The sequence below is a fragment of the Anolis sagrei genome, chromosome 6 (genome assembly GCF_037176765.1).
Source record: "Anolis sagrei isolate rAnoSag1 chromosome 6, rAnoSag1.mat, whole genome shotgun sequence".
In the NCBI taxonomy this organism is placed as follows: domain Eukaryota; kingdom Metazoa; phylum Chordata; class Lepidosauria; order Squamata; family Dactyloidae; genus Anolis; species Anolis sagrei.
The window spans coordinates 127,928,028-127,954,213 of record NC_090026.1 but is presented as its reverse complement, the minus strand read 5'-3'; the positions used below and the strand labels follow the sequence as shown (position 1 = coordinate 127,954,213).

Here is a 26,186-nt window from a genome sequence, read left to right as displayed (position 1 = left end):
GTGAGATGGAAGGAAAGTTAGAGAAGGAAGGAAGGAGAGAAGGAAGAAAGGAGAGAAAGAGGGAGGGAAAGAAAAGTGAGATGGAAGTAAAGTTAGAGAAGGAAGGAAGGAGAGAAGGAAAGAAAAAAGGGAAAGAAGGAAGGAGGAAGCGAAGGAAGAGGAAGATGTACAGAAAGAGGGAGGGAAGGAAAGAAGGAAAGAGAGACAGCAGAAGAGAAAGAAAAAGGGGAAAGGAAGGAAAGAGATAGAGAAGGAAGAAGAGAAGATGGGAAGGAAGGAAGGAAGGAAGGAAGGAAGGAAGGAAGGAAGGAAGGAGGAAGGAAGTGAAGGAAGGAAGGAAGGAGGGAGGGAAGGAAGGAAGGAAGGAAGGAAGGAAGGAAGGAAGGAAGGAAGGAAGGAAGGAAGGAAGGAAGGAAGGAAGGAAGGAAGGAAGGAAGGAAGGAAAGGAGAGAAAGAGGGAAGGTTGGCCACAGCAACGCGTGGCGGGTACAGGTAGCAACTTTATAAACAAGCACCTTGGTGATTGTTTACGGATGTCCAGGCGCTCAAACATTCTCTACTTCATTCAGAAAAATGCTGCACTCGCAAAGCTCGGACAGTCTCAGGGTTTTTTTGGGTTTTTTTTTTTTTTGTCGTGTCAGGAGTGACTTGAGAAATTGCAAGTCACGTCTGGTGTGAGAGAATTGGCCGTCTGCAAGGACGTTGCCCAGGGGATGCCCAAATGATTTGATGTTTTTATCATCCTTGTGGGAGGCTTCTCTCATGTCCCCGCATGAGGAGCTGGAGCTGATAGAGGGAACTCATCTGCCTCTCCCCGGATTTGAACCTGCGACCTATCGGTCTTCAGTCCTGCCGGCACAGGGGTTTAGCCCACTGTGCCACCGGGGTCTCAGGGTAATGTGCAAGCAAAATAATGTTACACAGAGGAGAGCAAGTCAGAACAATACATCAACTTATATTTAATGAGCAAAAGGGATGCCAAACAAAACCTGCCAAGGTGCCACACAACTTGTTATGGTTTGCAATGAGCTTTTTTATCCAAGGTGTTTAAGGGAATATACAATGATAATCTTCCTTTAGTATCAGAACAATCCTGTGAAACTGCAACTCCCAGGATCCGATAGCATTGATCCCTGATAGTGTGCTCAAACTGCATTCATCCAACAGTGTATGCACATAGTATTTGCTCCATACGCTTTGCTTATGAGGCACCACTTCTGAGATTTTGCTATAGGGCAGTGTTTCTCAACCTTCCTAATGCCACGACCCCTTAATACAGTTCCTCATGTTGTGGTGACCCCCAATCATAACATTATTTTCGTTGCTACTTCACAACTGTAATTTTGCTACCGTTATGAATCATCATGTAAATATCTGAGATGCAGGATGTATTTTCATTCACTGGACCAAATTTGGCACAAATATTCGCTACGGCCACATTTGGTGGGGTTGGGTTTGGATTGATTTTGTCATTTGGGAGTTGTAGTTGCTTGGATTTATAGTTCACCTGCAATCAAAGAGCATTCTGAACTCCACCAAAGATGGAATTGAACCAAACTTGGCACACAGAACTCCCATGACCAACAGAAAATACTGGAATGATCTGGTGGGCATTGACCTTGAGTTTGGGAGTTGTAGTTCACCTACATCCAGAGCGCACTGTGGATTCAAACAATGATGGATCTGGACCAAACTCGGCAAAAATACTCAATATGCCCAAATGTGAACACTGTTGGAGTTTGGGGGAAATTGACCTTGACACTCGGGAGTTGTAGTTGCTGGGATTTATAGTTCACCTACAATCAGAGCATTCATGTAAATATCTGATATGCAGGATGTATTTTCATTCACTGGGCCAAATTTAGCACAAATACCCGCTACGGCCACATTTGGTGGGGTTGGGTTTGGATTGATTTTGTCATTTAGGAGTTGTAGTTGCTGGGATTTATAGTTCACCTGCAATCAAAGAACATTCTGAACCCCACCAACGATAGAACTGGACCAAACTTGGCACACAGAACTCCCATGACCAACAGAATATACTGGAAGGGTTTGGTGGGCATTGACCTTGAGTTTTGGAGTTGTAGTTCACCTACATCCAGAGAGCACTGTGGATTCAAACAATGATGGATCTGGACCAAACTTGGCACAAATACTCAATATGCCCAAATGTGAACACTGTTGCAAGTTTGGGGGAAATTAACCTTGACACTTGTGAGTTGTAGTTGCTGGGATTTATAGTTCACCTACAATCAGAGCATTCTGAACCCCACCAACAATAGAATTAGACCAAACTTCGCACCCAGAACCTCCATGATCAACAGAAAATATCTCTAAAACAGGCCTGGGACAACTTCAGCCCTCCCTCCAGGTGTTCTGGACTTCAGCTCCTGGCTGTTAGGAATTGTGGGAGTTGCAGTCCAAAACACCTGGAGGGAGGGCCCAAGTTTGCCCATGCCTGTCAAATTGATGCAGTTTAGCAAGAGTTTTACCTTCACGTCTAAATGCTACAAAATCCTGGGAGTTGTAGTTTGGTGTGGGCACCAGCAGACCTTGTAAAACTACACCTCCCAGGCCTTGATACATGGCAACAGCATTCCATAGCATAGGAATTGTGGGAGTTGAAGTCCAAAACACCTGAAGGGCCCAAATTTGCCCATGCCTGTCAAATTGATGCACTTTAGCAAGACTTTTACCTTCATGTCTAAATGCTACAGAATCCTGGGAGTTGTAGTTTGGTGCGGCACCAGCACCCTTCAGCAGACCTTGCAAAACTACACCTCCCAGGCATTGAGACATGGCAACTGCATTCCATAGCATAGGAATTGTGGGAGTTGAAGTCTAAAACACCTGGAGGGAGGGTCGAAGTTGCTCTAAATTCTGTATATTAAAATAAAAATAGATCAACATTGCATCCATTGAAAAAAATAAAACAGGTGATGCATCGTCAACCAAAGAGCAGAATCTGAATAGATGCACAACAGAATGTGAAACATTGCAACACACACAAGTGCAGTTTCTCCGCAATGCCTGAGCCACTTTCTGCTTTCTTGCTCCGACTAGAAAGGAGCGGCAGAACTTTGCACTGGGCAAGAAGGCGACCCGGTCCAAAGCCTGGCGTAGGATCCATTTATAAGGATGCGGCATCCATTCCGGTTGAGAGTTCAGTCATCCGAATCCGTATCGTGCCTCTTCCTGGCTTTGGGCGAAGAAGGGCTCCTCCTCCGGCTTCTGCTGGGGCTGCCTCTCCGGCCGTCCCTCCGTTCTGCTTTCGGGGAACGCGACCTTGAGTGGTGTCTATGAGACGAGGACCCCTTCTCTGTGCCGCCTGAGGATGCTGCTGCCCTGTGGCGCCACCCACTGGCTTCTTTCTCTTTCTCTCCTTCCCGGGAAGGAGAGGAGTGTCTGTCCGGGAAGCCGCCTCCGCTCTTCCGGGAGGACGATGGGCGGTGCTGCTCCGAAGGACGCTTCTTTCTGCAAATAAAGAGAACGCAGAGGAGATCGTACTGTTTGTAGAACTCCAGGACAGTGGTGCAAAGCCCTCTGACTTTAAACACCACACATTGAATAGGAAAACAATCCTTTTATTGGAGATAATTAAAAAGCAGCAAAGTAAAAAGCACTTTAAAGGAATAGGTAAATCCAATTAGGTAAGATGTTAAGCAGCATATTGTAGTATTTTGTTTTTTATTATTCTTTTAATTTTTATTTTATTTTTATTTTATGCTATTTCAAACTATTAATAAAAATTGATTAATAAAAAAAAAGAATTCAATGACTGCAGGTTGCTTAAGTCGCATTGACCGAACGGTCTGGGCAGGGTTCCATACTTCGCACTTTCACAAAACAACCGTTCAATGCTAAGGCTTCCCGCCAAAATGGAGCTATAGAGGAGAGTCTACTGAACAAACCAGTACCTGCCGCACATCAGTACTGCCATCTGTTGAGGAGTTATGAAGGTGGAGGCATTACTTTTCATTCAACCATCGTACTTTTTGCAATGTTGCTTAAGGAAGTATCCAGGGTAAAGTTCAGCAAAGTCCATGAAAACTTGTCCATGAAGGGCAGTATACAAATATAGTAGATAAATAAATAAATAAGTTCAAAGCCCCAGGTCGGCGTGAGTGGCCGACCGTCAGCCCTGCTCACTGTTTACCTAAGTAGTTCGAAAACAGCTGTAAATATAGAAACTAGCTACTGCTAAAAGCGGGGGAGGTGTTTTACAATGCCATAAAGAAGATCGGAAAATGTTGGAATGAGGAAGTCCTGACGGCTCTTCGTCAGAGGATGGAGCGACAGCACCCCCGTGGACTCGAACCCAAGCGTCCATGGCATCGAAACAACACCTCCTTCTGTTCTGTTCGTGTACTGTCTAAACAAATGGCATTGAATGTTTGCCGTGTATATGTACTTGTGATCTGCCCTGAGTCCGCTTCGGGATGAGAAGGGCGGAATATAAATAATAAATAATATAATATAATATAATAATATAAAATATAAATAATAAAAAATAAAAAATAAGAATAATAACAACAACAAATAATAATAATAATAATAATTTATTTATTTATTTATTATTGTTATTATTCTTAATAATAATTTGTTATTATTATTATTATTATTATTATTATTATTATTATTACCAGGGCATCATTCCTCCAGAGTTTCAGAAATATTCACAAATACACTGATTTTTAGGGTTTTTTTTTTCCAATCTAAGCAATTTAAGCACCTTGAACAAGTCAACACTTTTTCTGGAGCATGATGGGGACCAAGATGGACAAGTAGCCCAATTAATAAAGATGTACAGACATAAACATACCTTTCCTTGCCATCTGGAGACGAGCAGGAGGAAGATGATGAAGCGGCTCTCCTTTTATGGTGTCTCTCCTTCTTCTTCTCCTTCTTGTGCTTCTTTTTCTTCTTCTTCTCCTTCTTTTTGGATTTCTTGCTGACCTCCGGGCTGCATGGTCAATGGATAATAATTGTATAGCCTGATCAGACCTTACTGCAGAATCAAATACGAGGGTTGAATGAAAAGTAATGCCTCCACTTTCGTAACTCCTCAATGGATGGCAGTACTGGTATGCGGCAGGTACTGACTTGTTCAGTAGACTCTCCTCTACAGTTCCATTTCGGCGGGAAGCCTTAGCATTGAATGGTTGTGTTGTTACAGTGCAAAATATGGAACCCTGCGCAGATGGTCGGTCAAAGTCCCCGACTTTGGAACGCCCTTCCAAAAGACCTTCGACAGGCCCCTACTTTGGCAGCTTTCAGAAAGAATCTAAAAACTTGGCTGTTCCGATGTGCCTTCTCAGATTAGGAATACCCCATCCCAAGTCCTAGAAGCACTTTAGTATAATTAAGATCGCTGCACACTGCACTATTTTAATCCTACGTTCCTCCTGCCATTTAGCACTTTTAACCCTGTACCCACTACTCTGGCTGGCCCAGTTTTAAAGTGTCCTGATGTATTGTCCTGTTGTTGTTATTTTGCTTAACTGTTTTGATTTGCTCTTGTTTTGCTGTTGTGTTATGTTTTGCTGTATTGGTGTTTCTGAGGCTTCAGCCTGTGTAAGCCGCATCGAGTCCTTTGGGAGATGCTAGCGGGGTACAAATAAAGTTAATAATAATAATAATAATAATAATAATAATAATAATAATACGACTTAAGCAATGTGTAGTCATTGAATTCTTGACAGCAGAAGGTGTCACCTCAACATCTTTAAACTTACTCACCCAACGACACACAGTACTCACATCAACACAATCACCACAAACAGCTTGCATTCATAGAATCATAGAGTTGGAAGAGACCTCATGGGCCATCCAGTCCAACCCCCTGCCAAGAAGCAAGAATATTGCATTCAAAGCACCCCCAACAGATGGCCATCCAGCCTTTGTTTAAAAGGTTCCAAAGAAGGAGCCTCCACCACACTCCAGGGCAGAGAGTTCCACTGCTGAATGGCTCTCACAGTCAGGAAGTTCTTCCTCGTGTTCAGATGGAATCTCCATTCTCTGATGAATCTTTGGGGTGGCACCTTCTGCTGTTCTCCCACTTTCCTTGTAGTATTTTTTATGATTTTTTAATTTTTATTTTATGCTATTTCTAACTATTAATAAAAAAAAGAATTCAATGACTGCATGCTGCTTAAGTTACATTAATCGACGATCTGCTTCTTAAGTTGCATTGACCGACCGTCTGCGCAGGGTTCCACACTTTGCACTTTCACAACACAACCGTTCAATGCTAAGGCTTCCTGCCAAAATGAACTGTAGAGGAGAGTCTAGTGAACAAGCCAGTACCTGCCGCATACCAGTACTGCCATCTGTTGAGGAGTTATGAAGGTGGAGGCATTACTTTTCATTCAACCCTCGTACTTTTTGCAATGTCGCGTAAGGAAGTATCTTGTACCTCCTTACACAATGGCAGTTGGTTTATATATTAACCCAGTCATGGGCAAACTTCGGCCCTCCCTCCAGGTGTTTTGGACTTCAACTCCCACAATTCCTAACAGCCGGTAGGCTGTTAGGAATTGTGGGAGTTGAAGTCCAAAACACCAGGAGGGAGGGCTGAAGTTAGCCCATGACTATATTAACCCCTCCATCCAAGGAAAAACAAAGCGTGATAGTCTCTTTCTCACCGTGGCTCTTTTGCTACTTCTTCTTCTTCTTCTCCTGTGTCCAGTTTCCTCTTCGTAGTCGAAATCTCTGGGCTGCTGGCCACCCGGTGATGCTAGTCATGGAGAGGAAAAAGAAAGCAAAGTGCTCTAAACTTTTAGGAAAATACAGAGCATGACTTAAGGACTTTGAAACTTGAATGGCTGCTTCTCCTTATATTTATTTATTATTTATTTACAGTATTTATATTCCGCCCTTCTCACCCCGCAGGGGACTCAGGGCAGATTACAATGTACACATATATGTCAAACATTCAATGCCAATTTGACATACAACATATACAGACATAGACAGAGGCTATTTAACTTTTTCTGGCCACCAGGGGAGCTGTCGCTTTCATTGTCCATCTGCGACACTGATGAAGCACTTCCGCATTCCCCGCATGCTTTGCTGGAGTGCTTTTGCTGGAGTCTTTTTTATGGCCTCATAAATTAGTTCATTTAGCCTCCCCACACGTTAAGGTGGTACCTAATTTTCCTACTTCACAGATGCAACTGTCTTTCGGGTTGCAAAGGTTGACAACAGGCTACACAACTGGTTGGAAGCCCACTCCAACCCGGGCTGCCTTCGAACTCATGACATTATACAGGGCTGCAGACAAAGTCAATTTGGAAGTCCACAGAAAAGAAAAACTGAACACTATCTGGAAATGTATATAAGCTTAGACTTAATCAATTAGACATCATATTATATCAATGTATGTAGGAAAGAGGTTTTGTTTTCTTTGTTTCTTTTTCTCCTTTCTTCCCTCTTCATTGTGTCTTTTTCTTCTTCTCTTCTGTCTTACCATTACCTTTTTTCCTTCCCTCATATCTTTTCCCCTTTTCTCTTTTTCCATTCTCTCCCTCTTCCTTCTCCCTTTCCTTCTTTCTCTCTTCCTTTATACTTTTTCCTCTTTCCTTTTTCTTCCCTTTTCTTTTCCTTCCTTTCCTTCTCTCTTTACTTCATACATTTCTCACCTTTCCTTTTTCTTCCTTCTTCTCTCCCTTTCCTTCTTTCTCTCTTCCTTTCTACCTTTCCCTCTTTCCTTTTTCTTCCCTCCCTCTCCTTCCTTTTTTATCTTCCTTCTTTTCCTTCTACCTTTCCTTCATACCTTTCCCTCTTTCCTTTTTCTTCCTTTCTTCCTTTTTCTCTTCCTTCCTTTCCTTCTATCTCTTTCCTTCATACATTTTCCTCTTTCCTTTTTCTTCCTTCCTTTTTCTTCCTTTCCTTCTCTCTTCCCTCATATATTTTCCCCTTTTCTCTTTTTCCGTTCCCTCCCTCTTCCTTCTCCCTTGCCTTCTTTCTCTCTTCCTTTATACCTCCTTCCTTCCCTCTCTCTCCTTCCTTTTTATCTTCCTTCCTTTCCTTCTATCTCTTTCCTTCATATCTTTCCCCCTTTCCCTTTTTCTCCTTCTTCTCTTCCTTCCTTTCCATCTTTCTCTCTTCCTTTCTCCCTTTCCCCCTTTCCTTTTTCTTCCTTCCCTCTCTCCTCCCTTTGATCTTCCTTCTTTCCTTCATACCTTTCCCCCTTTCCCTCCCTTTTCTTCCTTCCCTTTTCTTCCTCTCCTTCTACCTCTTTCCTTCATATCTTTTCCCCTTTCCCCTTCTTCTCTTCCTTCCTTTATATCCTTTTCCTTCCTTCTTCTCTTCCTTCCTTTCCATCTTTCTCTCTCCCTTTCTCCCTTTCCTTTTTCTTCCTTCCCTCTCTCCTTCCTTTGATCTTCCTTCTTTCCTTCTATCTCTTTCCTTCATACCTTTCCCTTTCCTTCCTTCCCTTTTCTTCCTTCTTCTTTTCCTTCCTTTCCTTCTACCTCTTTTCTTCATCTTTCCCCTTTTCCTCTTCTTCTCTTCCTTCCTTTCCTTCTCTTCCTTTATACCCTTTTCCTTTCCTTCCTTCTCTTCCTTCCTTCCCATCTTTCTCTCTTCCATTATCTTCCTTTATCCCTCTCCCCATTTCCTTTTTCTTCCTTCCCTTTTCTTCCTTCCTTTCCTTCTTTCTCTTTCCTCTTCTTCCTTCACTCCTTTGCCCCCTTTATCTTCCTTCCTTCCCTTCCTTTTCTTCCTTCTTCTCTCTTCCTTCTCTTTCCTTCATACCTTTCCACTTCTCTTTTTCTTCAGTCCCTTCCTTTTCTTCCTTCCTCTCTCCCTTGAGATGGCAGCCATTGGGAACACGGACGGCAATGCTAACTACTTACCGTAAAAACTGACAGGCCCAATTTAGCGGCTTCTTTTTCTTCTTTGGAAAACATCATCCGGCCCCCAGCGCTCCTGCAAAGACATCGGATGAGAATAAAAGCACGGCAACTTCAGGAGTAGTAAATAACACTGTGCAACACGATTTCTGTTCCTGAGTTATTGATGTCATTTCCTAATTAGTTCTGTCATTTAAAAAACCAAGGGAAAAGTTTATTATACTGCCAAAACTTTGATTTTGTGGGACATCTTGCAGCAGCACATTTTGCGATAGTTTTGCAGCTTCACCTCCCAACAAAGGATTGCCTGCAAGCAGGATGCAGCCAGGCTTTGAAGCTGCAAGGCCATTAAATGCTAATCAAGGTGGCCAACTGTAACATTCACATTTGCCTCCAGCAGAAGAAGCTTCCAGATATTATTTATTTATTTATTTACTACTAGCCGTCCCCTGCCAGGCGTTGCTGTGGCCCAGTCTAGTGATCTAGAAAATAAAGTCATGAGAAAGTGTTGGTTTCTAATCTATGTAATGTCTTTATGCTTGTGGGTAAACAGTATTCCTTGTTGTTTCTTTGTCAGTGTTGATGTGGAGAGTGTTTGGTTTGCCTACTCTGGAACACGCAACATATCATTGTCCTTCTTTAGGGGTTCTTTTCAAATCTATGATACTATATCTCCCTGTGTGTGTGAATCATATATATCTATCTATATCTATGACTGGATGGCTCTTTGTCAGGAGGGCTTTGATGATGTTTTCTTGCCTTGGTGAAGGGAGTTGGACTGGGTGGCCTTAAGTATTTTCTGTTGGTCCTGGGGGTTCAGTGTGGGAAGTTTGCCCCAATTCTGTGGTTGGTGGAGTTCAGACTGCTCTTTGATTGTATAAATCCCAGAAACTACAACTCCCAAATGTCAAGGTCTATTTCCCCCAAACTCCATCTGTGTTCATATTTGGGAATATGGGATATTTTTGCCAAGTTTGGTCCAGATCCATCCTTGTTTGAGTCCACAGTGCTCTCTGAATGTAGGTGAACTACAACTCCCAAACTCAAGGTCAATGCCCACCAAACCCTTCTAGTGTTTTCTGTTGGACAGGGGAGTTCTATGTGCCAAGATTGGTTCAATTCCATCATTGGTGGAGTTCAGAATGCTCTTTGGTTGTAGGTGAACTATAACTCCCAAATTTCAAGGTCCATTTCCCCCCAAACGCCATCTGTGGGCATATGGGATATTCGTGCGAAGTTTCCCTACATCCCAGCAACTACAAGTCCCAAATGACAAAATCAGTATTTTTGAGTGATGGTCACTCCTTGGGTTAGTAGGTGTCTTGTGACCAAATCTTGTGTCAAACTTTCCAGTGGTTTTTGAGTTATGTTAATCCCACAAACGAACATTATATTTTTATTTATATAGATTTATGACATTTCTAACCCGCCTTTCTCAGCCCTAAGGCCACTGAAGGCAGCTTACAGATTGGCAGCAATTTGATGCCACAGCAATCATAAAATACAAATAAAAACATTTAGCGTAATTATAAAAACCATATAATAACAATTAAAATTATATAATCACCAGTGTCATCCTGTTAAACTCATTTTCCATCTATAAACCCCACTTGCCTAGTTTCCAACAGACCTCACAACCTCTGAGGATGCCTGCCATAGATGTGGGAGAAACGTCAGGAGAGAATGCTTCTGGAACATGGCCATACTCCCAGAGAAAGAGACTCCACAAGACAATGAGATGGTCTCACTTCTCAATATAGGAAAAGACCCTCCCAAGTTACTTACCTCGAACTCCCCAAGCCCAAGACGCGATCCACACCCTTCTCGTCTTGCTCCGCAGTGTCACGCTTACAGACCTCAGCAAGATCCTAAAAGGGAATGGCATAATCAAACGTGAACCACCTGAGAGTGAAGAAGCACCATGAAGGTATTGCAGCTGAGATGGACCCAATGTTTCCTGCCATAGATCGATTAGGATGCCTCCAAGGGGATCGTGGTATCCACAAATTAGGGAGATGGGATCATCAACAATGCTTACTCAACTAGTGCCAACTCCTGGTTTTGACCTACAAAACCCTATATGGTTCCGGCCCAGGTACCTGTCCGAACGTATCTACTTCTACGTCCCACCTCGGAGTTTAAGATCTTCTGGGGAGGCCCTGCTCTCAACCCCGCCTCTGTCACAAAACCGCTTGGGAGGGACGAGGGACAGGGCCTTCTCGGTGGTGGCCCCCTGCCTGTGGAATTCGCTCCCCAGGGAAATTAAGTCATCTTCATCCCTCCTCTCCTTTAGAAAGAAGTTAAAAACATGGATGTGGGACCATGCCTTTGGGTAACTATGCGGACTACGACAATAATGACAATTGCTATGGTAATGGACTATTGACAAGCTTGATGGAGTCTCCAACTACAGAATCCGGCTAGATAATGGCCACGGGACTGGTATATTTTAGTAGATTTTAATTGTATTGACTTAATGTTTTAACTATTAATAATATGGTTCTGCTATGTATTTTATTATGTACTAGCGGTCCCCTGCCACGCGTTGCTGTGGCCCAGTGTGATGATCTGGAAAATAAAGTAATGAGAAAGTGTTGGTTTCTAATATATGTAATGTTTTTCTGCTTGTGGGTAAACAGTGTTTCTTGCTGTTTCTTTGTCAGTGTTGATGTGGAGAGTGTCTGGTTTGCCCACCCTGAAACATGCAAGATATCATTGTCCTTCTTTAGGGGTTCCTTTCAAATCTATGGTACTATATCTGTGTGGGTGGGAATCATATATATCTATTTCTATGGCTGGATGGCTCTTTGTCAGGAGGGCTTTGATGACGTTTTCTTGCCCTGGTGAAGGGAGTTGGACTGGATTTTCTATTGGTCATGGGGGTTCTATGTGGGAAGTTTGCCCCAACTCTGTCGTTTGTGGGGTTCAAAATGCTCTTTGATTGTAGGTAAACTATAAATCCCAGTAACTACAACTCCCAAATGTCAAGGTCTATTTCCCCCAAAATCCATCTGTGTTCATATTTGTAAGACATATTTGTTTCGACAGGCTTTTAATCTTTGATATGTTGTTTAATTTGTGTTAGATATTAGTTTGTTCTTGTAAGCCGCTCCGAGCCCTAGGGGAGTGGTGGCATATAAGCTTGAAATATAAATAAATAAAAATATTTGGGCATATGTAATATTTGCGCCAAGTTTGGTCCAGATCCATCATTGTTTCAGTCCACAGTGGCCTCTGGATGTAGGCAAACTACAACTCCCAAACTCAAGGTCAATGCCCACCAAACCCTTCTAGTGTTTTCTGTTGTTTATGGGAGTCCTGTGTGCCACATTTGGTTCAATTCCATTGTTGGTGGAGTTTAGAATGCTCTTTGACTGTAGGTGAACTATAAATCCCAGCAACAACTCCCAAATGTCTATTTCCCCCAAACTCCATCTGTGTTCATATTTGGGCATATGGAATTATTTGTGCCAAATTTGGTCCAGACCCATCATTGTTTGAGTCCACAGTGCTCTCTGAATGTAGGCGAACTACAACTCCCAAACTCAAGGTCAATGCCCACCAAACCCTTCTAGGTTTTCTGTTTGTCACTGGAGTATTGTGTGCCAAGATTGGTTCAATTCCATCATTGGTGGAGTTCAGAATGCTCTTTGATTGTAGGTGAACTATAAATCCGAACAAGTACAACTCCCAAATGACAAAATCGAAATTTTGAGTGAAGGACATACATTGGGTTGCTAGGTATATGCTGTCCAAATTTGGTGTCAATTTGTCCAGTGGTTTTTTAGTATTGTTAATCCCACAAACGAACATCCGAAATAATCTCCCTTCTGTTTACACTTTTCAGTTCAGATTCCCAAGACTTAAGTAGATATAACAGATGGGAAATCCATCCGATATGTGGCCACATGCAAAAATATATCCCTTGTTGTGCATCTTCGACTCATCCCCAATTTATGATGGCTTTATTGGGTTTTGTTCACATTGAGCTTGCTTTTGCTTTCTTCTAAAGCTAAGAGAGTGCAAACTGCTGGGAAAACTTGGGCCTTTTAAGCGTTTTGGACTTCAATTCCTAACTCGGCTATTAGGAATTGCGAGAGTTGAAGTCTCAACACCCGGAGGGCCCAAGTTTGCCCATGCCTTGTCTATCTCTTGTATAGCCCAAGCCTGAACAAAAACGCAACAGTAACCAAAAGTCCAAGGCTCAGCCATCTTCCCAGACATTGCCCAACCAATCAGCTTTATGCATCTTATTTATAGTTGACACATACACAGTAACTGATTCTTTGCATGCGCCAACAAAGGTCATGCAGGGGGTTTCCAAAGTTGAACAGGGCTTTGAAAAGAACACATATATCAAGAGTGTTCTTTTCAAAGCCCTGCTCAACTTTGGAAACCCCCTCAGTGACTTTTGTTAGAGCATGCAAAGAATCAGTTAATGTATGTGTGTCAACTGTAAAATAAGATGCATAAAATCTATTGGTCAGGCAATGTCTGGGGAAAATGGCTGAGCCTGGGACTTTTGGTTACCGTTGCGTTTTTGTTCGGGCTTGGGCTATGCAGGTAGAGATAGAGAGACAATTTGAAGAGTGAAGCAGAGAGAGACACTGTTTGGATTGTGCTCTTGTTTCATGAGCTGCATCCATGACAAATGGCCATCCAGCCTCTGCTTAAAAGCCTCCAAAGAAGGAGGCTCCACCACAGCAGCAGTTCAAAAACTTCTATTGCCAGCAGGAGCAACTGAGCTTCAGCAATTACAGGAGCAGAGTCATGCTTAAGGCTATAAAAGGCTTTATGTAAAGAACTACATAACTAGAAACTTAAACAAGGCCTAGCTAACTAACTGACAGCAGACATCTTCTCTCTCCATGCTCACAGAAAAACACAATGGAGGTGTCCCTTAGAAGCATCAGTCTAACCAGTAAAGTAATAGGAGGGGAGAACAGAGTGACAGGTAGACAGAGAGGCCAATGGGGGGCGGGATTAACTCATCTGTCTATCCAAGTCCTCGATGAGGACTACAAACTTGTGCAGGATGTGACCGAGTCCCAACACATACCTCTTTGCTCAGCCCCGTTGGCTGCTTCTTCACATTCTTATAACCCCTGCAGAGAAGGAAGGCAAAAGAAAACTGTGAATTCCACTAAAAGTAGGCAAGAAAGGAAAATGTTCTGGTGGAATTGGCTCTGGGCATCCGATCTGTCCATCCTTGATCTGTCTGATGCAACGCAAAAAGGAAGATCCACAGATTGGCTTGCCTACCGAGGCCGTTTTGCAAGACTCAAATTAACTCAAATTTAAGGCTCACCCTTTTTTGGCTAAATGACCTCTCCAAACTTAGGGTGCGCGCCTTAGAGTCACATCATATGGTAATCTTAGTGCTAACCCAAGCAAAAGGGGAAGCTGCTTCAGGAGCCGTGTCTGGAGCTTCTCTTTAAGGAGACCCCCACCTCTAGTTTAATTGCCATGACCCCCAGTAGAGCAATGGGTTAAACCCTTGTGCCGGCAGGACTGCTGACCGAAAGGTTGGAAGTTTGAATCCGGGGAGTGGACCTAATGTGCATGTGTACTGCGTTGTTATGAACATGTAAATAAAATAGTAATAATATATAATATAATAGATCTGTTGTTGTTGTTCATTCGTTCAGTCGTCTCAGACTCTTCGTGACCTCATGGACCAGCCCACGCCAGAGCTCCCTGTCGGCCATCACCACCCCCAGCTCCTTCAAGGTCAGTCCAGTCACTTCAAGGATGCCATCCACCCATCTTGCCCTTGGTCGGCCCCTCTTCCTTTTGCCTTCCACCTTCCCCAGCATAATATGTCATGTTAGTTTGTGGGAGAAACATAACTGAGAAACCACTGGACAAATCGACACGAAATTTTGACACAATACACCTAACAGTCCAATGAGTGTCCATCACCCCTAAAACACTAACCCCCCCCCCCCAGCGGAATGGACTTAAAAACTAAAAAATACCCCCATATACATATAAACATAGCATCATATACATATACACATGCACACATACACACATGTATACACAAGCACACACAAATATACACATACATACACACATATATACACATGCACACACATATACATATATACACATGCACACACACATATATGTATCCACATGCACACACATATACACATACATGCACATATATGCATATAGACAAGTACACACATATACACAATATACATATACACATATAAACGCACAAATACATACACATGTATACACGTATGCACACACATACATACACCCAAATATATATATATGCAAACACACATATATACATATATACACAAATATATACACACAGAGAACACATATACACATACTGGGCCACAGCAACGCATGGCAGGGGACGGCTAGTATATTTATAATAATAATAAATAAATAAATGTAAGTATTATAACAATGCAATAATATCTCTAATATCCTTAGGGAAAGCCCGAAACTCTGAGACAATCCCAGATACTTGGACCTAACGTGCATGTGGGCTGTGTTGCTATGTACATGTAAATAAAATAATATTTATTTATTGACAACATTTATATGCCACCCTTCTCACCCCGAAGGGGACATAGAGCAGCTTACAAGTTATTTGTAAATACAATATATTACATTATTAGCATAGCACAATATTAGTACCATACATTCCCATATTGTACTATATCACTATACTGTAATATTATTAATAGTATTACATATAATATGAAATATATAATTATTATATTGTATTATTATTAATATTATATTGTATTGCATGATAGCATTATTGTCAATATTATATGTGTATACAATATATTATATTATTAGCATAGCACAATATTAATATTATATATTACTATATTGTACTATATCACTATACTGTAATATTATTAGTAATATTACATGTAATATAAAATATATAATTATTATATTGTATTATTATTAATATTATATTGTATTGCATGATAGCATTATTGTCAATATTATATGTGTATACAATATATTATACTATTAGCACAGCACAATATTAGTATTATATATTACTATATTGTACTATATCACTATACTGTAATATTATTAATAGTATTACATATAATATGAAATATATAATTATTATATTGTATTATTATTAATATTATATTGTATTGCATGATAGCATTATTGTCAATATTATATGTGTATACAATATATTATACTATTAGCACAGCACAATATTAGTATTATATATTACTATATTGTACTATATCACTATACTGTAATATTATTAATAGTATTACATATAATATGAAATATATAATTATTATATTGTATTATTATTAATATTATATTGTATTGCATGATAGCATTATTGTCAATATTATATGTGTATACAATATATTATACTATTAGCACAGCACAATATTAGTATTATATATTACTATATTGTACTATATCACTATACTGTAATAATATTAGTAATATTACATGTAATATAAAATATATACTGGTAATTCTTATATTTTCTTATTATTAGCATTATATTGTATTGCATTATAGCCTTATTGTCAATATTATATGTGTATACAATATATTATATTATTACCACAACACAATATTAGTATTATATATTACTATAGTATACTATACCACTATACTGTAATATTATTTATTTATTTGAATTATTTCTACCCCGCTCATATCAGCCCAAAGGCGACTCAGAGCAGCGTACACAATCGGCACAATTCGATGCCATAAAAATACATACATTGATAAACAAAAAGAACCATTATAGTGCATATAAAATATATACCGGTAATTCTTATATTTTCTTATTATTAGCATTATAATGTATTGCATTATAGAATTATTGTCAATATTATATGTATATACAATATATTACACTATTAGCACAGCACAATATTAGTATTATATATTACTATATTGTACTATATTACTATACTGTAATATTATTAATAGTATTACATATAATATGAAATATATAATTATTATATTGTATTATTATTATATTGTATTATAGCATTACCAATATTGTACGAGTATACAATATATTATATTATTAGCACAGCACAATATTAGTGTTATATATTACTATAGTGTATTATACCACAATACTGTAATATCATTAGTAATATTACATGTAATATAAAATATATAATTATATTTTATTATTCTTAGCATCATATTGTACTACTTTATATTATTATCAATATTACATGTGTATTATAACCTAATATTTCCTCTCGTATCCTAGGTCTTTGGAAAGAGTCCGATATTCAGAGATGACACCCTGACGCTTGGACCTAATATGTGTATGTGCTGTGTTGTTATGTACAAATAAATCTATAATAACAATAATAATAACTGCAATGAACACCTTTTTTGGCCAATGACAAATAATGTATTTTTTGTACTGTCGAAGGCTTTCATGGCCGGAATCACTGGGTTGTTGTAGGTTTTTTCGAGCTATATGGCCATGTTCTAGAGGCATTCTCTCCTGACGTTTCGCCTGCATCTATGACAAGCATCCTCAGAGGTAGTGAGCCTCTGAGGATGCTTGCCATAAATGCAGGCGAAACGTCAGGAGAAAATGCCTTTAGAACATGGCCATATAGCCCGAAAAAAACCTACAACAACCCAGTGTATTTTTTTGCAACTGTGCATTGCATTCACCAGCAAATTTTTTTTTTGGAGTTCAGTGTTTTGAAAATCAATGTGTGCATTAAATTTAATGGCACATGAGACTGAAGAAAATACAAGTAGTTCTGAATTGCAAAGGCAAAGAAGAGGCAATGCTTCCAATTTCTGCTAAAATGGAGGGACTACTATATGTATGTGTACTTCATCTGTGCATGAAAATATATCACTAGTTGTCCCCATGGATGGTCAACACAGCAAGTTGTGTCTCCAACTTACAAGGCAGCCTGCATGGCTTCCTCTTCAGCCCGACGGACAGCGGCCAATTCGTCCTCCCTGGAGACGGGGCCACTTCCCTTCTTCCCTTTGGCGTACCACGTCAGGTCCTTCCCCTTCTGCCACCGTCCCACTGGGGCCATCAAGGAATTTCCTACAAGTCAGACAAAATAATAACACCATGTAACACAATTTTTAAATATAAATGCCATTTCCTAATTGGTTCTATTCTAAAAAACATGGGAAATTTTTTGCAAATGTGAGTAAATCAATAGGTACCGCTCCGGCAGGAAGGTAATGGCACTCCATGCAGTCATGCTGACCACATGACCTTGGAGGAGTCTACGGAAAACGCCAGCTCTTCGGCTTAGCAATGCAGATGAACACCAACCCCCAGAGTTGGACACGACTTAATGTCTGGGGAAAACCTTTACCTAAACCTAAACCAAAGTTTGTACATGATGTTTTGATGCTTGGTTTGTAAAATCATAATGTAATTTGATGTTCAATATGCTTTTCCTTAAAGTAAAGGTAAAGGTTTCCCCTCTGGGAGTTAATGCTCATCTCCATTTCTAACCCGAAGAACCGGTGTTGTCCATAGACACCTCCAAGATCATGTGACCAGCACGACTGCATGGAGCGCCATTACTTTCCAGCTGGACTTAATGCCAGGGGAAATCTTTACCTTTAACCTTTATAGTTACAATATTAGTTAGGCCTAACTTTGAACCAGAAACTATATTTATCTGACATTGAACAAGCCTCCGATTAACTGAGTCTACTGTATATTAAAATAATAATAATAATAATAATAATAATAATAATAATAATAATAATAATAATAATCTTGTCCACCTCTCTTCGTGAATCGAAGTGGGTATAACATGATTAAACATATAAACACTGTATAAATATATACATGTAATATATATAGTATAAACACTATAATATATAATAATATATAAGTATAAACACAATAGTATAAACAGTATAAATACTGTATAAATATATACATATCTATTAGGCCTGTCGGTTTCGTTTCGTTGATTCGTTATTTCGTATTAAAATCGTTATTTTTTGCATATCCGAAGCGATATCAAAACATATTTTCAAACCCGGAAGGGTTTGAAAATATCGAAGCAGCAGCCCCATTTTTTTTACGAGCGGAAGCTCCGCTCGTTAATGGGATGGAGGCTGCTGTGCTGCAGTGCTGGTGCCTGGGAGCCAATCCGGCGCTCCCAAGCACCCCAGCAGTAAATGGGGCGGCGCGAGTAGGAGGAGGGCGCAGGAGCGCGCGCGCCATCCGATCGGCTCGGCTCCTGCGTCCCCCTCCTCCTCCTCCTCCTCCCCCCAGCTGGGAGGAGGAGGAGGAGTTGGGCGCAGAAGCCGGAGCCCATTGGATGGCGCGCGCGCGCTCACAAGCGGCCTCCGCGCGCCATCCGGCTCCGGCTCCTGCGTCCCCCTCCTCCTCCTCCTCCTCCTCCTCCCCCCAGCTGGGAGGAGGAGGAGGAGGAGGAGGAGGAGGGGGGCGCAGAAGCCGGAGCCCATTGGATGGCGCGCGCGCGCTCACAAGCGGCCTCCGCGCGCCATCCGGCTCCGGCTCCTGCGCCCCCCTCCTCCTCCTCCTCCGAGGAGGAGGGGGGCGCAGAAGCCGGAGCCCATTGGATGGCGCGCGCGCGCTCACAAGCGGCCTCCGCGGTGCGCGGAGGCCGGTTGTGTGACTTTTCAGGGCTGTATATGACCATGTTCCAGAAGCATTCTCTCCTGACATTTTGCCCACATCTATGGCAGGCATCCTCAGAGGTCTGTTGGAAACTAGGCAAATGGTGAGTTATATATTATCTAATATTATCTATGGAATGTCCAGGGTGGGAGAAAGCCATTCAATGCTAATCAAGGTGACCATTACTGCAACATTCACACTTAGCCTGTTTGATCAAGAAAAATTTTTTTTCTAAAATGTTTTGTAAATAATAACGAAAATTCGTAAATAACAAAACATTTTTTTGGAAAGTTTTGTAAATATTTTTAATATCGAAACAAAAAAACACCCCAATTAAGAATAGAATTTAGAAACAAATTTTTTCTTGATCAAACAGGCCTAATATCTATATATTTAAAAAGTTCTGTGCATAATGAGTACCTTAAAAACAAAAGAACCAATGAATGAAATCACACCAAATTTTGCAACAAAATGTCTCACAACACAAGGAGTGACCATCACTCAAAAATTATGATCTTGTCTTTTTGGAGTTGTAGTTGCTGGATTTATAGTTCACCTACAATCAAAGAGCATTCTGAATCCCACCAATGATGGAATTGAACCAAACTTGGCACACAGTTCTCCCATGACCAACAGAAAATACTGGAAGGGTTTGGTGGGCAGTGTCCTTTGGTTTTGGAGTTGTAGTTCACCTACATCCAGAGAGTACTGTGAACTCAAACAATGATGGATCTGGACCAAACTCTACACAAATACTCAATATGCCGAAATGTGAACACTGGTGGAGTTTGAGGAAAATAGAATCTTGATATTTGGGAATTGTAGTTGCTGGGATATATAGTTCACCTACAATCAAGGAGCATTCTGAACCCGACCAATGATAGAATCAGGCCAAACCTCCCACACAGAACCCCCATGACCACCAGAGTGGGCCACAGCAACGCGTGGCAGGGGACGGCTAGTAATATATATAATGAATAAATAAATTCTATAAATATACATATTAAAATGTATTTCTATAAAAGACATATTAAAACACACAGAACAGATATAGGATGCATCTGAACTGTCAAATTAATGCAGTTTGACACCACTTGAACTGCCACAATACAATGCTATGGAATCAGGGGAGTTGCAGTTTGACAAGGTCTTAAGCCTCCTATGCCAAAGAGTGCTGGTGCATCATCAAACTACAAATCCCAGGATTCCTCAGCCTTGAGCCATATTGCTTAAAAGTGGTATCAGACGGCATTTACTCTACAGTGTAGATGTAGATCAACCTCATGCAATGGGAAGATATATTATGAAGCCATGCCTTCCTACCCAGGTAATTCTCCCTTTGCTTGTCGGTCTTCACATCTTCCCAGTTGAACTGGTCCTGCCCTCCTCTCACTCCGCCTCGGGAAGGGCCAAACATGGTGAGGTGCAAAACAAGAAATCCTGGGATCTATGGATTAAAGCATCCACAACTGGACCTAGAAGAAAATAATAATAATAATAATAATAATAATAATACCATCTGCCTGTGACAAAGAACGGGTGGGATCACAAGGTGGAAAAAGTAACAGAGAATGAACACACCAAACTACTCTGGGACTTCTGGATTCAGACAGAGTGAGTTTTGGAAAACAATACTACTGACCTCACAATTGTGTTAAAAAACAAAATATGGATTGTCGATGTTGCAATCCCAGGTGACAGCAGGATTGAAGAGAAACAACTGGAAAAGCTGACACAATATGAGGATTTAAAGATCGAACTGCAAAGACTCTGGCACAAGCCAGTAAAGGTAGTCCCAGTGGTGATCAGCACACTGGGTGCAGTGCCTAAAGACCTTGGCCTGCACTTAAACACAATCGGCGCTGACAAAATTACCATCTGCCAGCTGCTGAAGGCCACCTTACTGGGATCTGCACGCATTATTTGCTGATACATCACACAGTCCTAGACACTTGGGAAGTGCCCGACGTGTGATCCAATTCAACAGCCATGGACTCATCTTGTTGTGTTTCTAATAATAATAATAATAATAATAATCTGGAAAAGATGACACGATATGAGGATTTAAAGATCGAACTGCAAAGACTATGGCACCAGCCAGTCAAGGTGGTCCCAGTGGTGATCGGCACACTGGGCGCAGTGCCTAAAGACCTTGGCCTGCACTTAAACACAATTGGCGTTTATTATTATTTATTTATTTACCTTACTTATATACCGCTGTTCTCAGCCCGAAGGCGTTGACAAAATTACCATCTGCCAGCTGCAGGAGGCCACCTTACTGGGATTTGCATGCATTATTCGCCGATACATCACACAGTCCTAGACACCTGGGAAGTGCCCAACGTGTAACCAAATTCGACAGCCAGCAGAGTGTCTGCCGTGGACTCATCTTGTTGTGTTTATAATAATAATAATAATAATAATAATAATAATAATAATAATCTGGAAAAGATGACACGATATGAGGATTTAAAGATCGAACTGCAAAGACTCTGGCACAAGCCAGTAAAAGTGGTCTCAGTGGTGATCGGCACACTAAGTGCAGTGCCTAAAGACCTTGGCCTGCACTTGAACACAATCGGCGCTGACAAAATTACCATCTGCCAGCTGCAGAAGGCCCAAGCGGATGGGGAACCAATTCATTTCAAATGGCATGGATATTTATTGGATAGGCTACAAGATGATATCACGGAAAGGAGAACCACATATACTCATGGATCTATTAAGGAGGACTGGGAGTCGAAATGGATATATATATATAGGTAAAGGTTCCCCCTGACATTAAGTCAAGTCGTGTCTGACTCTGAGGGTTGGTGTTCATCTCCATTTCTAAGCCAAAGAGCCGGCGTTGTCCATAGACACCTCCAAGGTCATGTGGCCAGTATTACTGCATACAGCACTTCTTCTTCTTCGGCGATCCCTCGTTGGACGAGTAAGATGGTCTTCCTTGATGACTATTTTTGTGGGTTTGTAGGTGGCTGTGGGGCCCTATTCTTGACCCGCATCTTCTCCCACAGTGAAGGCATTGGTTTCCAGGTGGAAGGTGGTCCCGGTTGGGGTTGGCTTGATGCGCCTTCCTTCTGGCACGTTTCTCTTTCACCATCCACTCGTGCCTCCTTGAATTCTGCAGCACTGCTGGTCACAGCTGACCTCCAGCTGGAGCGCTCAAGGGCCAGGGCTTCCCAGTTCTCAGTGTCTATGCCAGAGTTTTTAAGGTTGGCTTTGAGCCCATCTTGAAATCTCTTTTCCTGACCTCCAACATTACATTTTCTGTTCTTAAGTTCAGAGTAGAGCAACTGCTTTGGGAGACAGTGGTCATGCATCCGAACAATGTGGCCTGTCCAGCGGAGTTGATGTTGGAGGACCATCGCTTCAATGCTGGTGGTCTTTGCTTCTTCCAGCACGCTGACTTTTATCCACCTGTCTTCCCAAGAGATTTGCAGGATTTTCCGGAGGCAGCGCTGATGGAATCGTTCCAGGAGTTGCATGTGACGTCTGTAGACAGTCCACGTTTCGCAGGCATATAGCAGGGTTGGGAGGACAATAGCTTTATAGACAGGCACCTTGGTATCCCTACAGATGTCCCGGTCCTCAAACACTGTTACCTTCCTGCCAAGGCGGTACCTATTGATCTCCTTACATTTGCATGTTTTTGAAACTGCTAGGTGGGCAGAAACTGGGCGTTGCAGCGGGAGCTCACCCCTGCTCTCCAGATTTGAATCGCTGACCTTTCAATCAGCAAGTTCAGCAGCTCAGCGGTTTAATCCTGTGCCACCAGGAGCCAATATATATGTGTGTGTTGTGTGTGTGCATATATATATATACACACACACATACACTAGCCACCCCCTGTCATGCGTTGCTGTTTTGTATTGTTTGTTTGCTATTGCTTTATTATTGATGTATTGCGGGCTCGGCCTCATGTAAGCCGCACCAAGTCCCTTGGGGAGATGGTAGCGGGGTATAAATAAAGTATTATTATTATTATTATTATTATTTGCCAATACACCACGCAGTCCAATACAACAGGCAGCAGAGTGTCTGCTGTGCACTCATCTTGTTAAACCCCTGTGCTGACAAGACTGAAGACGCAACAGGTTGCAGATTCGACTCCGGGGAGAGCGTGGATGAGCTCCCTCTATCAGCTCCAGCTCCTCATACGGGGAAATGAGAGAAGCCTTCCACAAGGATGGTAACACATCAAAAACATCTGGGCGTCACCTCCGCAACGTCTTTGCAGATGGCCAATTCTCTCACGCCAGAAGCGACTTGCAGTTTCTCAAGTCACTCCTGACACGACCAAAAAAAAAAAATCTTGTATTTTGAATAATAATAATAATAATGCACTTTATTTTTTGCCTGCCTCTCTGCATGGCTTGAGGCTGTGGGCTTAAAACGCAGAGTGAAAACACAATACTTTGGAAATGCACATACATAATAATAAACAGAGCAAAGATGGACACCAATGCTAACAAAATGTAAAGTTAGCATCCACTGATAATAACAACTTGCTGCGTTTTTGCTTATTGCATTTGGGTAGCAATTGTATTGCATTTCAGTGGCAATTTTGCAAACTGCAAAATCTTTATACAAGTGAATATCATTTAAACAGATTGCAAAGCTGGGCCAAAACTAACAACAACAATTTGAACAGGGAAAAATATCTAAAGGTGCATCTACACTGCTGAATGAATGCAATTTGGCACCACTTGGAACTATAGCTCTATCTTATTCCTATAGCTCAATGCTAGTTTTGCAAGGTTTTTAGTTTTCTCTGCCTGAATCCTCACTAAACTACAACTCCCAGGATTCCCTAGCACTGAGCCCTGGCAGTTCAAAGTGGTGCCAATCTGCGTTTATTCTACAGTGTAGATGCACCCATTTATGCATGATAGGAAAGTGAAATGGGGGAGAAGGGGTGCACTTACCAGGAAGGCAAACTTTCCCAGCAGGATCCTAGCTGCAAAGCTCCCTCCTTTTGCAAACTCACGTGCTGCTGCAAACAGGAAGAGCCTCCAGCATCCACTTCCGGCAGATATGGGAGAGACCATTGGCTGCAAAAATATAGGGACAATGCAAGGGAGGGTTTCTCTTGAGAACGTTTCCCAAGCTTTTGCACCAATGCATGATGCAAAAAGTGCACAAGGTTGATGCACAAATGCATGAGTGTCCATGAGGCAGAAATGCATGTGGATGATGGTGTAGAAATGGTGTACATGATGCACAAGTGCATAGATTATCAGAGTACACAAATGCATGAGTGTCCATGAGGCAATTATGCATTATGCAAAAAGTGCATAAGGATGCTGAATATGCACAAATGCATGACTATCCATGAGACAGAAATGCATGTGGATAATGGTGTGAATGATGCACCAGTGCATAGATTATCAAGATTCACAAATGCATGAGTGTCCATGAGGCAAACATACATGGGAGAGAGGCATGATGCAAAAAAGTGCATCAAGATGCTGAAGATGCGCAAACACATGAGTATCCACGAGACAGAAATGCATGTGGATGATGGTGTAGAAATGACATGCATGATGCACAAGTGCATAGGTTATCAGGGTAAACAAATGCATGAGTGTCTATGAGGCAAACATGCATGGAATGATGCAAAAGTGCATAAGGATGCTGAAGATGCACAAATACATGAGTATCCATGAGACAGAAATGCATGTGGATGATGGTGTAGAAATAGTGTACATGATGTACAAGTGCATAGATTATCAGGATACACAAATGCATGAGTGTCCACGAGGCAAATATGCATGGGAGAGATGCATGATGCAAAAAATGCACAAGGATGCTGAAGATCAACAAATGCATGTGTGTCCATGAGGCAGAAATGCATGCAGGTGATGGTGTGGAAATGGTGTGCATGATGCACAAGTGCATAGGTTATCAGGATACACAAGTGCATGAGTGTCCATGAGGCAAACATGCATGGGAATGATGCATGATGCAAAAAGTTCATACGGATGCTGAAGATGCACAAATGCATGTGTCCATGAGGCAGAAATTCATGCGAACGATGATGTGGAAATGGTGTGCATTATGCACAAGTGCATAGATTATCAGGATACACAAATGCATAAGTGTCCAAGAAGCAGAAATGCATGTGGATGATGGTGTAGCCATGCATGTGGAAGATAGTATATACAGATATACTATCCAAGCTCCCAAGCTCCCAAGCGCAGACTCCAAGGAAGGAAAACAAGGCGCAAAATGAACACCCAAGCCCTTCAGGAGCCCTCCAGACGAGCTCATCTCCAAACAGCACTCAAGGACCCTCTACCCACAGAACACCCCGAAAATGTTGAGGAACATTGGAACAAACTGAAGACCTCCATCATCCAAGCCTGCGAAGAAACTATTGGATACCAAGCCAAGAAACACCAAGATTGGTTTGACGAAAATGACATCGAGATCCAACAGCTAATCGACAAGAAAAGGAAAGCCTTCCAAATATGGCAGAGAGACATCAACTGTGCTGCTAAGAAAAAGATCTATGCCAGTGCAAAAGCTGAGGTCCAAAGAAGGACAAGAGAACTCAAGAACATCTGGTGGACAAAGAAGGCTGAAGAAATCCAACACCTGGCAGATACCCATAATGCTCAAGGATTTTTCAAAGCCACAAAGGTCATCTATGGACCAAGAAACCATGGCATACAGCCTCTACGCTCATCAGA

At 41.6% G+C, this 26,186-nt stretch overlaps 1 protein-coding gene across 1 annotated transcript; it reads right to left on the bottom strand.

The window, feature by feature from the left end:
- Window positions 1–935: 935 nt before the first annotated feature.
- On the bottom strand, window positions 936–24,502 carry C6H1orf35 (chromosome 6 C1orf35 homolog). The gene is made up of 9 exons (XM_067470400.1): window positions 24,420–24,502; window positions 20,815–20,966; window positions 17,772–17,922; window positions 13,915–13,960; window positions 10,641–10,723; window positions 8,859–8,931; window positions 6,645–6,736; window positions 4,823–4,963; window positions 936–3,474 (listed from the first exon to the last, which is right to left on the bottom strand). The coding sequence occupies exons 2-9, from the start codon at window positions 20,906–20,908 to the stop codon at window positions 3,165–3,167; spliced, it is 990 nt and encodes a 329-aa protein (XP_067326501.1). The 5' UTR covers window positions 20,909–20,966; window positions 24,420–24,502; the 3' UTR covers window positions 936–3,164.
- Between the last annotated feature and the right edge of the window lie 1,684 nt (window positions 24,503–26,186).

Excerpts from the sequence above, each read along its gene's own strand:
- C6H1orf35 (XM_067470400.1), bottom strand. The coding sequence starts at position 20,908 with ATGTTTGGCCCTTCCCGAGGCGGAGTGAGAGGAGGGCAGGACCAGTTC. Across the intron at positions 8,932-10,640 it reads TTGGGCTTGGGGAGTTCGAG|GAGCGCTGGGGGCCGGATGA; the intron begins GTAAGTAACTTG and ends ATGTCTTTGCAG. Across the intron at positions 6,737-8,858 it reads TGGGCCTGTCAGTTTTTACG|CATCACCGGGTGGCCAGCAG; the intron begins GTAAGTAGTTAG and ends CTCCATGACTAG.